A 15,509-nucleotide genomic window follows, 5' to 3' on the forward strand; every position below is an offset into this window, starting at 1 on the left:
GCCCAGATTGTGCCACTGCACTCCAGAGCCAGGGAGACTCTGTCTCAAGAAAAGAAAAGAAAGAAGAGAGAGGGAAGGAGGGAGGGAGGGAAGGAAGAGAGAGAGGGAGGGTCTGTTTCCCTGTACCCTTACCAATGCTGTATATTATTAGAGTTTCAACTTTTGGTAATCTGATAGGTGAAAAATTACAAATGCGTTATAAGTGGAGTTGCATTTTAAAAACTATGACTGAAATTTGATCAGATTTTTACGTATTTATTGGCTCTTGGTATTTTCTTTCTCTCTTTCTTTCCTTCTTTCCTTCTCCTCTTCTTCTTATCTTCCTTTTTTTTTTTTTTTTTGACAGAGTCTTGCTCTGTCGCCCAGACTGGAGTACAGTGGCGCAGTCTCAGCTCACTGCAACCTCCACCTCCCGGGTTCAAGCAATTCTCCTGCCTCAGCCTCCTGAGGAGCTGGGATTATAGGCATTCGTACCACGCCCAGCTAATTTTGTATTTTTAGTAGAGACGGGATTTCTCCATGTTGGTCAGGCTAGTCCTGAACTCCCGACCTTAGGTGATCTGCCCACCTCGGCCTCCCAAAGTGATGGAATTACAGGTGTGAGCCACTGTGCCCAGTCACTCTTTGTATTTTCTTTTTTTTTTTTTTTTTGAGACAGAGTCTCGCTCTGTCACCCAGGCTGGAGTGCAGTGGCCGGATCTCAGCTCACTGCAAGCTCCGCCTCCCGGGTTTACACCATTCTCCTGCCTCAGCCTCCCGAGTAGCTGGGACTACAGGCACCCGCCACTGCGCCCGGCTAGTTTTTTGTATTTTTTAGTAGAGACGGGGTTTCACCGTGTCAGCCAGGATGGTCTCGATCTCCTGACCTCGTGGTCCGCCCGTCTCGGCCTCCCAAAGTGCTGGGATTACAGGCTTGAGCCACCGCGCCCGGCCCACTCTTTGTATTTTCAATGATGATTCTTGAGATTTCAGTGAGTCTTCAGGTGTCAGTGAATGGAATGGCTGAACATAAAAAGGCTTCAAAACTTGTGATACGGTGAACGTAGGATGTCAGTTCAAAAGAAATGATGCCGTGACTGTAGGGTATCACTGAGATGCCAGTGATAACCTGCCCGTGTCACATGTTGACTCTTTTCTCTCTTAATTATAGGTGATCATGGAGCTCAGCTTGGTCTCCATGGGGCTGGTGGTGATGGAATACATGATGACACAGCAGGTGGAGAGGAAGGAGAAAACAGCCCAGATGCCCAACCCCAAGCCGGTCGGAGGACCCGGCGGGAAGCATGCACCTGCCCCTACTGTAAAGACAGTGAAGGAAGGTGAGTTGACCCAGCAAGTTTCTTACAAATATGAAGAAAAAATAATAGGATTTGGAGGAAAGAGGAAGAAGGTTAATTTTTTTTTTTTTTTTTTTTTTTTTTGAGACCGAGTCTCACTCTGTCTCCCAGGCTGGAGTGCAGTGGTGCCATCTCGGCTTACTGCAACCTCCGCCTCCCGGGTTCAAGCAATTCCCCCTGCTTTAGCCTCCCAAGTCACTGGGATTACAAGCATGTAATCCACACCTGGCTAATTTTGTATTTTTAGTAGAGATGGGGTTTCACCAGGTTGGTCAGTGAACTCCTGACCTCAGGTGATCTGCCCACCTTGGGCTCCCAAAGTGCTGGGATTACAAGCATGACCCACCGTGCCTGGCCTTGGGTTTTTTTGTTTGTTTGTTTTTTGTTTTTTTGTTTTTTTGTTTTTTGAGACAGAGTCTTGCTCTGTGGCCAGGCTGGAGTGCAGTGGTGTGTGATCTAGGTTCACTGCAACCTCTGCCTCCCGGGTTCAAGTGATTCTTCTGCCTCAGCCTCCTGAGTAGCTAGGACTACAGGCATGCACCACCATGTCCAGCTGATTTTTGTGTTTTTAGTAGAAATGGGGTTTCACCACGTTGGCCAGGGTGGTCTCAATCTCTTGACCTTGTTTGTGATGCACCCTCCTTGGCCTCCCAAAGTGCTGAGATTACAGGTGTGAGCCACTGTGCCCAGCTTAACTTTTAAATTTTTTATAGAGATGGGATTTCCCTGTGTTGCCCAGGCTGGTCTCAAACTCCTGGGCTTAAGCAGTCCTCCTGCCTTAGCCCCACAAATTGTTGGGATTACAGGCGTTAGCCACTGCACCCAGCCTAGAAGCCTTTTTTAAAATTTAATTTAATTTAATTTTTTTTGAGACTGAGTCTCGCTCTGTCGCCCAGGCTGGAATGCAGTGGCGCAGTCTTGGCTCACTGCAAGCTCTGCCTCCCAGGTTCACGCCATTCTCCTGTCTCAGCCTCCCGAGTAGCAGGGACTACAGGCGCCCGCCACCACACCTGGCTAATTTTTTTTGTATTTTTAGTAGAGACAGGGTTTCACCGTGTTAGCCAGGATGGTTTCAATCTCCTGACCCTGTGATCCGCCTGCCTCTGCCTCCCAAAGTGCTGGGATTACAGGCGTGAGCCACCGCGCCCAGCCCCTAGAAGGCTTTTTAAAAGGAAGCCTTGGTCCATCGCAGTGGCTCACGCCTGTAATCCCAGCACTTTGGGAGGTGGAGGCAGGCGGATCCATCACCTGAGGTTAGGGATTCGAGACCAGCCTGGCCAACATGGCGAAACTTCATCTGTACTAAAAATACAAAATTCAACTGGACATGGTGGCGTGCACCTGTTGGTGCACTGGACATAGTGGCGTGCATCCTAGCTACTCGGGAGGCTGAGGCAGGAGAATCATTTGAACCTAGGAGGTGTGAGCCGTGATCATGCCGTTGTACTCCAGCCTGGACGACAGAGTGAGACTCTGTCTCAAAAAAACAAAACAAAAAAGAAGGCTTTTTCAAAAAATAAAAGTTTGGGTGAGTTTGGTGTAGGTTGGGTGACTGTTGTTGATACTTTGTGGTTCTTTAGTTTCTGTCTCTAGAATGAATGATAAATAGTTGTATCCTCACTTTCAGGGGCTCGGGGGATCCTGGCAAAAAGAAACAACATATTTGCCACATCCAAGGCTGTGGGAAAGTGTATGGCAAGACTTCACACCTGCGGGCACACTTGCGCTGGCATACAGGCGAGAGGCCATTTATGTGTACCTGGTCATACTGTGGGAAACGCTTCACACGTTCAGATGAGCTACAGAGGCACAAACGTACACACACAGGTGAGCAAGAGCCTATGGGAGAAAAATAGAGTAATAGCCTAGAATGAAAAACACAAAATATACCTACAAAATAACTAAAATTTCTGAACAACTTAATTTGAAACTAAATATATGGGTCACAAATGGAACTGGAGTTAATCTGGAAACCTTTTAAGAAGGAAGGAGGAGCTGCGCACAGTGGCTCACACCTGTAATCCCAGCACTTTGGGAGCCCAAGGTGGGCGGATCATGAGGTCAGGAGATCAAGACCATCCTGGCTAACACGGTGAAACCCCATCTCTAAAAATACAAAAAAATTAGCCGGGCATGGTGGCAGGCTCCTGTAGTCCCAGCTACTCGGGAGGCTGAGGCAGGAGAATGGCAGGAACCTGGGAGGCGGAGCTTGCAGTGAGCCAAGATTGTGCCACTGCACTCCAGCCTGGGCAACAGAGTGAGACTCCGTCTCAAAAAAAAAAAAAAAAAGGAAGGAGTTGGGTGCGGTGGCTCACGCCTGTAATCCCAGCACTTTGGGAGGCCGAGGTGGTTGGATTTCTTGAGGTCAGGAGTTTGAGACCAGCCTGACCAATATGGGGAAACCTTGTCTCTACTAAAATTACAAAACAGTCAAGCGTGCTGGCGCACACCCGTAATCACAGCTACTCGGGAGGCTGAGGGAGGAGAATTGCTTGAACCCAGGAGGTGGAGGTTACAGTGAGCTGAGATTGTGCCACTGCACTCCAGCCTAGGCGACAGAGCAAGACTGTCTCAAAAAAAAAAAAAGGAAGGAACTAGATTTTGAGTGGGATATTTGAAGGCAAAGCGTTGAAACCATTACTCTTAGTCTCTGCCCTGCCTTACTTTTCTGCTAAGTTCTACCCTCCTTACTGAGTACTCCCCAACCTTTATCTACTTTTCTTCCCCACGCCCCCACCAAAGGAAAAGATACTTGAAGATTTTTCTTGTTTTTAATCATCTTCTCATACTGGTCTTACTCAGCTTAGTAGAGTAATTACTGAACTGGGTAAGATAACCTCACTTCCTAACATGTCAGCTTCTTATCTTTCCTTCCTTTACCTAGGTGAGAAGAAATTTGCCTGCCCTGAGTGTCCTAAGCGCTTCATGAGGAGTGACCACCTGTCAAAACATATCAAGACCCACCAGAATAAGAAGGGAGGCCCAGGTGTAGCTCTGAGTGTGGGCACTTTGCCCCTGGACAGTGGGGCAGGTTCAGAAGGCAGCGGCACTGCCACTCCTTCAGCCCTTATTACCACCAATATGGTAGCCATGGAGGCCATCTGTCCAGAGGGCATTGCCCGTCTTGCCAACAGTGGCATCAACGTCATGCAGGTGGCGGATCTGCAGTCCATTAATATCAGTGGCAATGGCTTCTGAGATCAGGCACCCGGGGCCAGAGACATATGGGCCATACCCATCAACCCCGGGATGCAAGGTAGCATGGGTCCAAGAGACATGTGGGAAGAGAGAGCCATGAAGCATTAAAATGCATGGTGGTGAGAAGAATCAGGAGAGGGATACAAGAGAAGAGATGGGGTCCTGGCACCCATCTGTATCATCAGTGCCTCTTAGAAGGTGGGAAACATTAGTGAAAATTCTGTTGGTGCCACCCTTTGATGAGGATTTGTTTGACCCCAGTTTCTTCTTACACTTCTTACCCCAGCCTACCCTTCCTGCATTTCTCTTCTCAGCTCTTCCATGATGGATTCCCCCCCCTTTCCTAAAGCCATCATGCCTTGATAAATATATATGATCATTGAAATACTTTTTAACAAGAAACAGATTCTATATTATTTTATATATATATATATATAAAAAGATATATAGAGATGCATTCACAGGGGTTGGCTGGGAGGAGGAAGAAGACCATTCTGTGACCAAAATACCTTGGTCATTTTTTTTTTATATTGCCTTATTTCCCTATGGCTGAGCCTTGTTGTGACACATCAAGCTTTTCTATAGATGTTGTCTTGGCTTCCCACCAGATTAAGCATTCATACGCTCTGCTTTTAGTTCATATATACATCCATAATGTTTTTCCTTTCTTAATTTTGTCTTTTTATTTGGGATCAGCTTCTTGCACTCCTTTCCTAACTCAACTGTTGCCGTCTCACCTTCTCTCATGTTTTGTTTTTGTTACTGCCTGGATGAGGCACTTCTGTCAATTTTTTCAAGACCTTAGTTCCAGCAGCAGAATGGAAAAATCTTTGAAGCCCAGGCTGATGCTTGAAGTAGCTGTGGAGGGAGTGTTCAAAATACTGCTGACGCAGGCACCTTCTTGGCGCTGGAGAGTCAAAGTCATCTCCCTTCATTAGCTGCTCTAAGCATCGAAAATTAGAAGTCTTTGGGTGGAATTGTACAAGAGTCCTTTTGAAGATTATAATCTTGACTCAGTTTGTATAAACTGTCAAATTTTCAAATAATAGGTAGGGGGCTTTCACTAGGAAAATCATGTGCTCAGAGAGGAGATGACTTGTAGTCAGGTTCAGAAGTTAGAGTATTTGGACTTTGGTACCACTGTCTTCCAGGGTAGCTCTAAGTTTTGATGTGTGGGCTTCTGAGTTTACATTCTGAAAGTAAATATACTTTTGAACATCCCCACTAGGTTCTTTTCCATTGTCAATAAGGAGCATCAGCCAATGAATCTGTTTCAGGTTTCCATTCTGCAGAACTCCTCCAGAACATGTACTAGTGGCAAGACAGTGGTTCTTAGGATCTTTTCCCTTAACTTTTCCTTGAATGTTCTTGGGTGGTTCCTAAGGGAAAAGGAAGCACATGATCATGGGAATGCTAGCCCAGAACAAAAAGAAATCTTGTCTTACCACGGTGGTTTATAGGAGAGATTGGGAGAAATCCTGTTTTCTCTGTGACCTGATTTCAGAAGAGACTGATCCAAAAATTATAACGGCAGGGAACCTAGTGCATTTGGCACTGAGATGTAAATGCAACCAGAATTGTCCTCAAGGCCCAGCCATAAAAGCATTGCCTCTCTCGACCTTCTGGTATCTTGTTAGAGAGCTTTTCACTGTGAGGAAGTGTGGAAAAATGGCTGTGTGTGTGTGTGTGTGTGTAATCTGTTAGGTTGGGGATAGGTTTTCTGCTAGCCAATATTAAAAGAGACCTGCAATAAAAAATTACCCTGATCTGATAGAAAGCAAGTGTTTTTGTGTGTGTGGTGAATGTGTGTTCATGCCTGTATGTGTCTACACACAGATGACAAATTATATTTGAAATTGTTGGAAAATAAATTCAGATCAAAATATCTTTCAGGCCCCTTACCTAGAAATCTATCTTAAAACCTGGGTATGTTCCTAAGGTCATTTCTTTGCTTATGCTAAATTAATTACAATTATGAATGGAGGATATTCTACTGTACTTTTTTAAAAAGAAACTATTTTTGTGTTTGAAAGTGAAACCAACATGCAGATCTATAGCAGAGTCCTTATTCTTTTCATAAATCTTTTTACTTTGGCTACAAATAGATGATGGTATGATTCTATTATATATTTTATATAAAATCCATCCAAATTAAGTTTTGGGTAAGTGTGTTGTTTAACCTGAAATATAATAACTTAATACTCTAAACAATAGTTCATTCCATTTGGTCCTTTCTCCACAGATGTAATTCTGTTTTCAACTCAGGAACTATGACAAGAAACTTTCCCCAGATCAAATTCTATTAATGCTGAGATACAAGTCATCCATGCACAGCCACTATCATACCCTTTATTCTCACTGAAAGGCAGAACTCAGAACCTGTTATTTTATGTCTGTAATCATGTACTTTGGCATCTTTTGGAGGAAAGGGGCAGGATAACTCACTGAAGTGCACAGTATTTTGCTAGTGCATTTCAAGGAATGGAATCTTCTCCAGTATGAAATTACTAGATATAAACTAGTGTAATGAGAGTGAGGATATAAGCTTTTAGAAGGTAATTTGATGGTATTTCTCTCTTGAATGGAAAGCTGCTGGTTTACCCTCAACCCTCTTCATTAGCATTACCATGAGTGAATTTATATCTAATTATTTCCATTTGCCCTGTTCTCTTCTCATCAAGGAAGCTCCAGATCCAGTATCTTGTTTGGCCTCAAAACAGAAGCAGCTTCTTTTGTCTCCCAGCAGTAGTGAGCCACTCAGTCTTTTCCACAGGAAGTTAGGAGCCTACATTCCTTGAGTCAGGAGCTCATTACAGAAAAACCCCGTTTCCCTGAACTTTTGGCTAACAAAAATTAATGTAACTGACATGCATATTGATTCTGAAATTTTTTCGTAAGTTTTTTTTCATTTTTTTTGAATGAGTTTTTTAAATTAATTTTTTAGATGACCAATCTTGCAGGGCAGGGGATGCCCAGAAGAGTGGTGAGATAGTACAACACTTATTCCCTCATCCTTTCAGGTTTTCAGGTTGCCCATTTATATTCATTTGCATATCATTTGACTGTCTCACTTTTTACCCAGAACAGTAACAACCCACACCATCTTCCTTCAGGAACTTCCCAACTGGCACTCTGTGAGTGCTACACAGAATGCAATTTAATGGATATTTCTCAGCCTGGTTCAGAATAAATTGAACCTTTGATTCCAGAAAGTATATATTGAAGTGTGGGATAGATTATGATTAGGGGAGGTTTGGAGACAAAAGCTGTAAATTACTATGGCTGATTTATTTCTACTATATACATATATATTTTTTGCTTTTGTGTATCCTTTATAGGAAACTAAGCATTGTATTTTTTTTTTAACAAATCTAAAAAAGCACTATGAACTGCAGGTGTTTGACTTTCAAAGTATATTTTGTATTGTTGATATCTTCACGTTTTGTGAATACTGGAAGCTGCAGATCTTTGCTAGGACGCAATAAATTTATATACTTTTTGAGGGGTTCTTCTGGGGGTGCTAATCAGGCCCCTATTATGCTTAGGGGGAGCCCTGGTGCTACTTGCTTGAAGTTTTCAGTTGTAAGTACCCTGATGCCTTTTGGACCTTGGGATCAGATCAAGAATTTCGGAGATCAAGTACCAAGGAAATAGGGACAGTCTAGCTGCCTCAAATGAGGGGCCCTTTGCATAGCTCTCCTTCCCCCTCACTGAAGCTGGGTAGCCTCTTGGGGTTGAGAGGGAAAATGTGAAATCTTGGAATTTATCTCCCTTAGAAGAGAGCCAGTAACTTACGTACAAGGATGAAAGGTCACAGCAGTAGCTTTGGGGAAAGGGAGGAAGATATGGCACTTCTCCAACCCCGGAAAACATTGCTTTTGAAAACTGCTGATAAAATATGAGCCGGTTATTCTGTTTGGGAGACTGTGCTCTCTGTGGTGCCTCTCTTGGCTCTACTCCATAGATACCAGACCTCTTCTAGGAGGATGAGCAGACCAGCTTTGAGGTTGACCTGTTTCTCTTTGTCTGCCTTCCCAAAACACCAGCCCCCAGGAAGACATTAAGCAGTCTTAAGCTTAAATTCCTACTCCCTCTTCCAAATTTGGCTCACTTGCCTTAGATCCAAGGCAGGGAAAGGAAAAGAAGGGGGATCCCTGGCTTTATTACTCCCCTAAGTCTTCACTCTGACTTCCCCAAACCCAGAAAGATTTTCTCCACAGTGTTCATTTGAAAAGGGGAGTATTTTGTCCCATTTTCCCCTTCCTTATTATCAAACAGCCCCAGTCTTCCTTGTTTCTGCTAAGAGAGTAGAGGTATGATGATCTGCCCCTCAACTGCCTTAAGTCCTAGCTAAATTATCAGGGAAAAAAAAAAAAAAAAAAACTAAAATGGGATTAGACTAGGGCTGCAAGTAGTGAGGAGTTTGTTGATACCTCTACTGGGATGTGTGCTTTCCCATATCTTGCCTTCAGGAATTACACTGTGCCTTTTCCCCAGGGATATGGACTCTGTCTACTCAGTGCTCCAGTTTCCCGGTAACTGCTCTTGACCATTGTGGACAAGGGCAGGTCTTCATATTTCTGATCATCCCTTACTCCCAGTGAAATCCCATAGCCCTTACCTAGAGTCTAGGGCACAAAGACTTTGGGGAAGATACGCTGAGATTGACCTGAGGAGACATCTACACACACCAGTGGCAGCTGCCCCAGGGCCTGCTTCCTCTTCCTAAGTCTGTCATCCTCTGGAAGGGAGGGGTGGTGCTCCAGTCTCTGGTGCCTAAAAACCCAAGTTTATTTCTCAACACTGGCAATAACCAGTCCACACCACTGTTGCCTTTTAAAACCTCTTAATAATCTCATGCTGTGTTTGTTGTTGATTCCAATCCAATTATCACCAGGGCTGTGTGGGTAAATGCTTTTAAATGCTCTCTCATCTTGCTCTTCCCCCTCACCCCCTACTCTTAGGTGTGTATGATGCTAATCTTGTCCCTAAGTAAGTTTCTTCCTGCTCCTTTTGTATCTTTCTTGTTTTTCCTCCTACCTTTTGTCTCTTGGTGTTTTGGGACTTTTTTTTTTTTTTTTTTTTTTTGCCTTTTGTACAAAGGTTAGTTTCAATGTAGTCTGTAGCCTCCTTTGTAAACCAATTAAAAAGTTTTTTAATAAAAAGCCATGTCTCTGGTGTATTGAGGAGGGTTGGGAATGGGGAGAGTGTACCTTTATAACTTCATACTCTGAATCTAACAAAGGTTTACAGCTATACTGTGTTGTGCTCCATACATGTTAATCAGTGCAGTTGCCCTACACTTAACTCCTGGGTAAATGTTTTCATGATCAGATCAGTGTGCCACAACTGCATGGAAATGTGGAGGACCAAGACAAACAGGCAGCACTAACTTTATTTTTTTTCCCATATGCTTTTTTATTTTGGAATAATTTTAGATTTACAGAAAAGTTGCAAAGCTAGAACACAGTTTCCGTATAATCCTTACCCTGTTTCCCTCATTGTTAACATATTACCGTGGTACATTGTCAAAATTAAGAAACAAACCGACATTGGGGCTGGCGCTGTGGCTCACGCCTGTAATCCCTGCACTTTGGGAGGCCGAGGTGGGCAGATCATAAGCTCAAGAGATGGAGACCATCCTGGCTAACATGGTGAAACCCCGTCTCTACTAAAAATACAAAAAATTAGCCGGGCGCGGTGGCGGGCGCCTGTAGTTGCAGCTACTCGGGAGGCAGAGGCAGGAGAATGGTGTGAACCCAGGAGGCGGAGCTTGCAGTGAGCTGAGATCACGCCACTGCACTCCAGCCTGGGCGACAGAGCAAGACTCCGTCTCAAAAAAAAAAAGAGAATCTGACATTGGTACATTACATTAGCTAAACTCCAGACTATGGGTTTCATTAGTTTTTCCATTGATGTGTTCTTTCTGTTCCAGGCTCCATCCCAGGGTACCACATAGCATTTACTCGTCATGTCTCCCCAGTCGGCTCAGAGTTTCTCAGTCTTTCCCTTTTTTTCATGACCTTGACAGTCTTCGGGAGTACTGGCCAGATATCCTGTAGAATATCCCCCAATCTGGGTTTGTCTGGTGTTTTCCCCATTGTTAACACGACCTTACCTCCTAGAGGGTGATATCTACATCTATTATCTGGATTTTTTTTCCTCCCAGCTTCCCAAGCTTATGGTGGAATTCTGTAAGAAAGGGAGGTTTGTCTCTTCTCCCTCGTTTAGTCAATTTATATTAGTATGTGTTAATGTGTATTTTATACATAGATTATAATCCAATACTATTTTGTTGCTCAAATTTTCCCAGCTACAGCCATTGTTACCTTTTGTCAGCCTATTAGCATGTTCTGGCCGGGCGCGGTGGCTCACCCCTGTGATCCCAGCACTTTGGGAGGCTGAGCTGGGTGGATTACCTGATGTCAGGAGTTTGAGACTAGGCTGGCCAACATGGCGAAACACTGTCTCTATTAAAAATACAAAAACGTAGCAGGGCGTGGGAGCTGGCACCTGTAATCACAGCTACTTGGAGGCTGAGGGAGGAGAATTGCTTGAACCGGGAGATCGAGGTTGCAGTGAGCCGAGATCGCGCCATTACACATTGCCTGGGCAACAGAGCTGTCTCAAAAAAAAAAAAAAAAAAAAAAAAAAAAGCATGTTCAAGTATTCCCCCTTCCGGCTGGGCGCGGTGGCTCACGCCTGTAATCCCAGCACTTTGGGAGGCCGAGGCGGGCGGATCACAAGGTCAGGTGATCGAGACCACGGTGAAACCCCGTCTCTACTAAAAATACAAAAAATTAGCCGGGCGCAGTTGTGGGCGCCTGTAGTCCCAGCTACTCGGGAGGCTGAGGCAGGAGAATGGCGGGAACCCGGGAGGCGGAGCTTGCAGTGAGCTGAGATCCGGCCACTGCACTCCAGCCTGGGCTACAGAGCGAGATTCTGTCTCAAAAAAAAAAAAAAAAAAAAAAAAAAAAAGTATTCCCCCTTCCCCCATTTTGAAAAACTTCAGCTTCCTCTTCAAGCTACTGATTAGTTTTTTCCATTTCCAAAGTTAGTGAAAGTAGTTTACACTCATTTTTCTCTTCCTTTATTCAATCCTCAGGCTACTTTGTGGGTTTGCTTTTGTTTTTTTGTTTTTGTTTTTTGGGATGGAGTCTTGCTCTGTCACTCAGGCTGGAGTGCAGTGGCACGATCTCAGCTCACTGCAACCTCCACCTCCCGGGTTCAAGCAATTCTCCTGTTTCCGCCTTCCGAGTAGCTGGAATTACAGGCACACGCCACCATGCCTGGCTAATTTTTGTATTTTTAATAGAAATGGGGTTTCACAATGTTGGCCAGGCTGGTCTTGAACTCCTGACCTCAGGTGATCTGCCTGCCTCGGCCTCCCAAAGTGCAGAGATTACAGGCGTTAGCCACTGTGCCTGGCCTGTTTTATTTGTTTGTTTGTTCTTTTTTTTTTTTTTCCGAGACAAGGTCTAGTTCTATTACCCAGGCTGGAGTGCAGTGGCATCACTCATCTTGCCTCACTGCAACCTCCATCCCCTAAGCTCAAGCTATCCTCCCACCTCAGCCTCCCAAGTAGTTGGGACTACAGGTGCGCACCATCACACCCGACTAATTTTTTTCTCTTTTTTTTGAGATGGAACCTCACTCTGTCGCCCAGGCTGGAGTGCAGTGGCGGGATCTCGGCTCACTGCAAGCTCCGCCTCCCGGGTTCATGCCATTCTCCTGCCTCAGCCACCCAAGTAGCTGGGACTACAGGCACCCACCACCATGCCCGGCTAATTTTTTGTATTTTTAGTAGAGACGGGGTTTCACCATGTTAGCCAGGATGGTCTCGATCTCCTGACCTCGTGATCCGCCCGCCTCGGCCTGCCAAAGTGCTGGGATTACAGGCGTGAGCCACCGCGCCCGGCCTACACCCAACTAATTTCTGTATTTTTTGTAGAGACAGAGTTTCGCCATGTTGCCCAGGCTGGTCTGGAACTCATGAGCTTAAGTGATTCACATCTGCCTCGGCCTTCCAAAGTGCTAGGATTACAGGCATGAACCCACTGTACCTGGCCCAGGCTACTTTGTTCAACATCCATCATTTACCAGAAAATTTCCCAGTAGCGTCAACCATCTGGATGCCAGCTCTGGTGATCTTTCAGTCATTAACCTCTTAGACCTCACTGCTTCAATGTGCTACTTTTGACTACTATATCTTGGAGCTTTCTTCCCATAGAATGTGACACTGATACACTCTTGGTTCTCCTTCAACATTTTTTTTTTTTTTTTTTTTGAGCCAGAGTCTCACTCTGTCACCCAGGCTGGAGTGCAGTGGCATGATCTTGGCTCACTGCAACCTCTGTCTCCTGGGTTCAAGCAATTCTCCTGCCTCAGCCTCCTGAGTAGCTGGGATTACAGGCACCCGCCGCCATGCCCAGCTAATTTTTATATTTTTAGTAGAGACAAGGTTTCATCGTGTTGGCCAGGCTGGTCTCAAACTCCTGACCTCAGGTGATCTGCCTGCCTCAGCATCCCAAAGTGCTGGGATTACAGGTGTGAGCCGCCGTGCGCGGCACATTTCTGTATTTTTTAGTCTCCCTCATAGCCACTTCTTCCTGTGTCTCTTTAGTATTTGTGTTCCCTGTCTTGTGTCCTTTCCTTTCTCTACCTTTTTCCCCCTTAAACAAGTCCCATCCACTCTAACATTAGATTATGTCCACGTTGATGACTCCCAAATCATAAGCCCTAACTTTTCTCTTGACCTGGAAGTCTGCTTGCTAGACATTTTCATCTGGATGTCCTCCAGATAAATTCAACATGGTAGAAGGGGAAATAATTCTTTGTCTTTCACCGCTCCTTGATCACTCACACTTGAAACCTCAGAATCATCTTTTAGTTCTCCCTTTCACCTACTAATATTCATTTGATTACCAATCCTGTCAACATTACCTATACAATATATATCAAATTTTTCCTCTTTTTTTTTTTGAGATGGAGTCTCGCTCTGTCTCCAGGCTGGAGTGCAGTGGCGTGATCTTGGCTCACTGCAACCTCTGCCTCCGGATTCAAGCGATTGTCCTGCCTCAGCCTCCTGAGTGGCTGGGATTACAGGCACGCGCCACCACGCCCGGTTAATTTTTGTATTTTTAGTAGAGACGGGGTTTCAGCATGTTGGCCAGGATGGGCTTAATCTCTTGACCTCGAGATCTGCCCGTCTTGACCTCCCAAAGTGCTGGGATTACAGGTGTGAGCCACCGCACCCGGCCTCCTCTTTTATTTTCATTTCCACTGTCTCAGTACTCACTTTGTTTACTGCTTAGGTCTTGCAACTGATCTCTCCAAACCCCAGTAGTCATCCATCTTCCAATTGCCACCAGGCCCCTGCCTAAAATATTTTGCTTTTTGGGAAAGTCTAAGCTCCTTGATACAGAATTGAAAACCTTTCCAATTTGGTCCATCTCTCTCTGAGGTGATTTTCTGTCTCATATCTCATATTGCTTCCTCCTCACTCCTTCCACCTCTAACACACAAGGCTTTGTGTTTACTTCTCTGTGCCTTTACTCTTGCCATTCCCTTTGCTTAGAACAACTGTTCTCTTACCATTGTGTTTACCTTTGGGACTATTTAAATATCCCCTTCTCTGTGAAACTCTCTGGGCACCTTTCTTCTATGCCCTAGGCAGAATTAGCTTACTTGATCTATTTGTATAGCTCTTTGCTCATGCCCCTAGTAGGAAACACAGTTTTCTGGTTGCTTGTCCATATATCTGCCTGCATTTCTACACTATGAGTTCCCAGAGGGCAGTAATCACATCTCTATCTTTGTAGGCCCAGCACTTAATGAAATACGTTTTTTTTGGCCTGGTGGAGTGGCTCACGCCTGTAATCCCAGCACTCTGGAAGGCCTAGGCGGTGGATGACCTGAGATCAGGAGTTTGAAACCAGCCTGGCCAACATGGTGAAACCCCATCTCTACTAAAAATATAAAAAATAGGGCCAGGCGCGGTGGCTCAAGCCTGTAATCCCAGCACTTTGGGAGGCCGAGACGGGTGGATCACGAGGTCAGGAGATCGAGACCATCCTGGCTAACATGGTGAAACCCCGTCTCTACTAAGAAATACAAAAAACTAGCCAGGCGAGGTGGCGGGCGCCTGTAGTCCCAGCTACTGGGGAGGCTGAGGCCGGAGAATGGCGTGAACCCGGGAGGCGGAGCTTGCAGTGAGCTGAGATCCGGCCACTGCACTCCAGCCTGGGCTACAGAGCGAGACTCCGTCTCAAAAAAAAAAAAAAAAAAAAAAAAAAAAATTAGCCAGACGTGGTGGAAGGCATCTGTAATCCTAGCTACTTGGGAGGCTGAGGCAGGAGAATTGCTTGAACCCAGGAGGCGGAGGTTGCAGTAAGCGGAGATTGCACCACTTTACTCCAGCCTGAGTGACAGAGTTAGGCTCCATCTCAAAAAAAAGGAAATGCTTTTTTTTTTTTCTTTAATAATATAGATGGGGGCCTCACCATGTTGCCCAGGCTAGTTTCAAACTTCTGCCCTCCCAAAGTACTGGGATTACAGACATGAACCACAGCGCCCAGCCTCTATCACCATCTTAACTCTAAAACCTAACAACCCAGAGCAGGTATAGTTCCCATAAACCTGACTGGAATGTTTCTGTCTTGGAAAGAATTAGTTATCCAAAGCTTTGGGTGAGGAGACTGCCTTTCTGCCTGATCCTTACCCTGCTCCCACTCTGGAGGAGATAGTCTCCTGAGACATTCCAGACACAGGAAGCTATTTCACCTTCAAATCTCCCCTCACCCCCCACCACACGCACCACCCCAGACTTATCTGATCTGGGAGCCAGTGAAGAAAAGTAGCTGGAAGCACAACATTCCACCTCACTGGCAAGGTCCTGCAGACTCCTGGAAGGGCCCAAGGAAGGATGGGCAGCTATCTCTATCCCTGGTCATTCCTCCCGCTGCTGTTACACGA

General features: G+C 45.3%; 2 protein-coding genes and 1 long non-coding RNA gene across 6 annotated transcripts in view; 2 read left to right on the top strand and 1 right to left on the bottom strand.

The window, feature by feature from the left end:
* Positions 1-9,700, top strand: part of SP1 (Sp1 transcription factor) — a 33,125-nt gene extending 23,425 nt beyond the window's left edge. For all 3 annotated transcript variants that reach the window (XM_050748865.1, XM_050748868.1, XM_050748866.1), the window contains exons 4-6: positions 1,151-1,319; positions 2,965-3,164; positions 4,222-9,700. In XM_050748865.1, coding sequence (XP_050604822.1) covers positions 1,151-1,319; positions 2,965-3,164; positions 4,222-4,535 — 683 coding nt within the window. In that variant the 3' untranslated portion in view covers positions 4,536-9,700. The remainder of the gene's footprint in view (positions 1-1,150; positions 1,320-2,964; positions 3,165-4,221) is intronic.
* LOC126931196 (uncharacterized) overlaps positions 1-15,509 on the bottom strand; it is a 155,046-nt gene that overhangs the window by 109,815 nt on the left and 29,722 nt on the right. The window lies entirely within an intron of this gene.
* The window catches only part of PRR13 (proline rich 13), an 86,974-nt gene that overhangs the window by 42,290 nt on the left and 29,175 nt on the right, over positions 1-15,509 (top strand). The gene's annotated exons all lie outside the window — the stretch shown is intronic.

This window comes from Macaca thibetana, chromosome 11 (assembly GCF_024542745.1).
Source record: "Macaca thibetana thibetana isolate TM-01 chromosome 11, ASM2454274v1, whole genome shotgun sequence".
NCBI classification, from domain to species: domain Eukaryota; kingdom Metazoa; phylum Chordata; class Mammalia; order Primates; family Cercopithecidae; genus Macaca; species Macaca thibetana.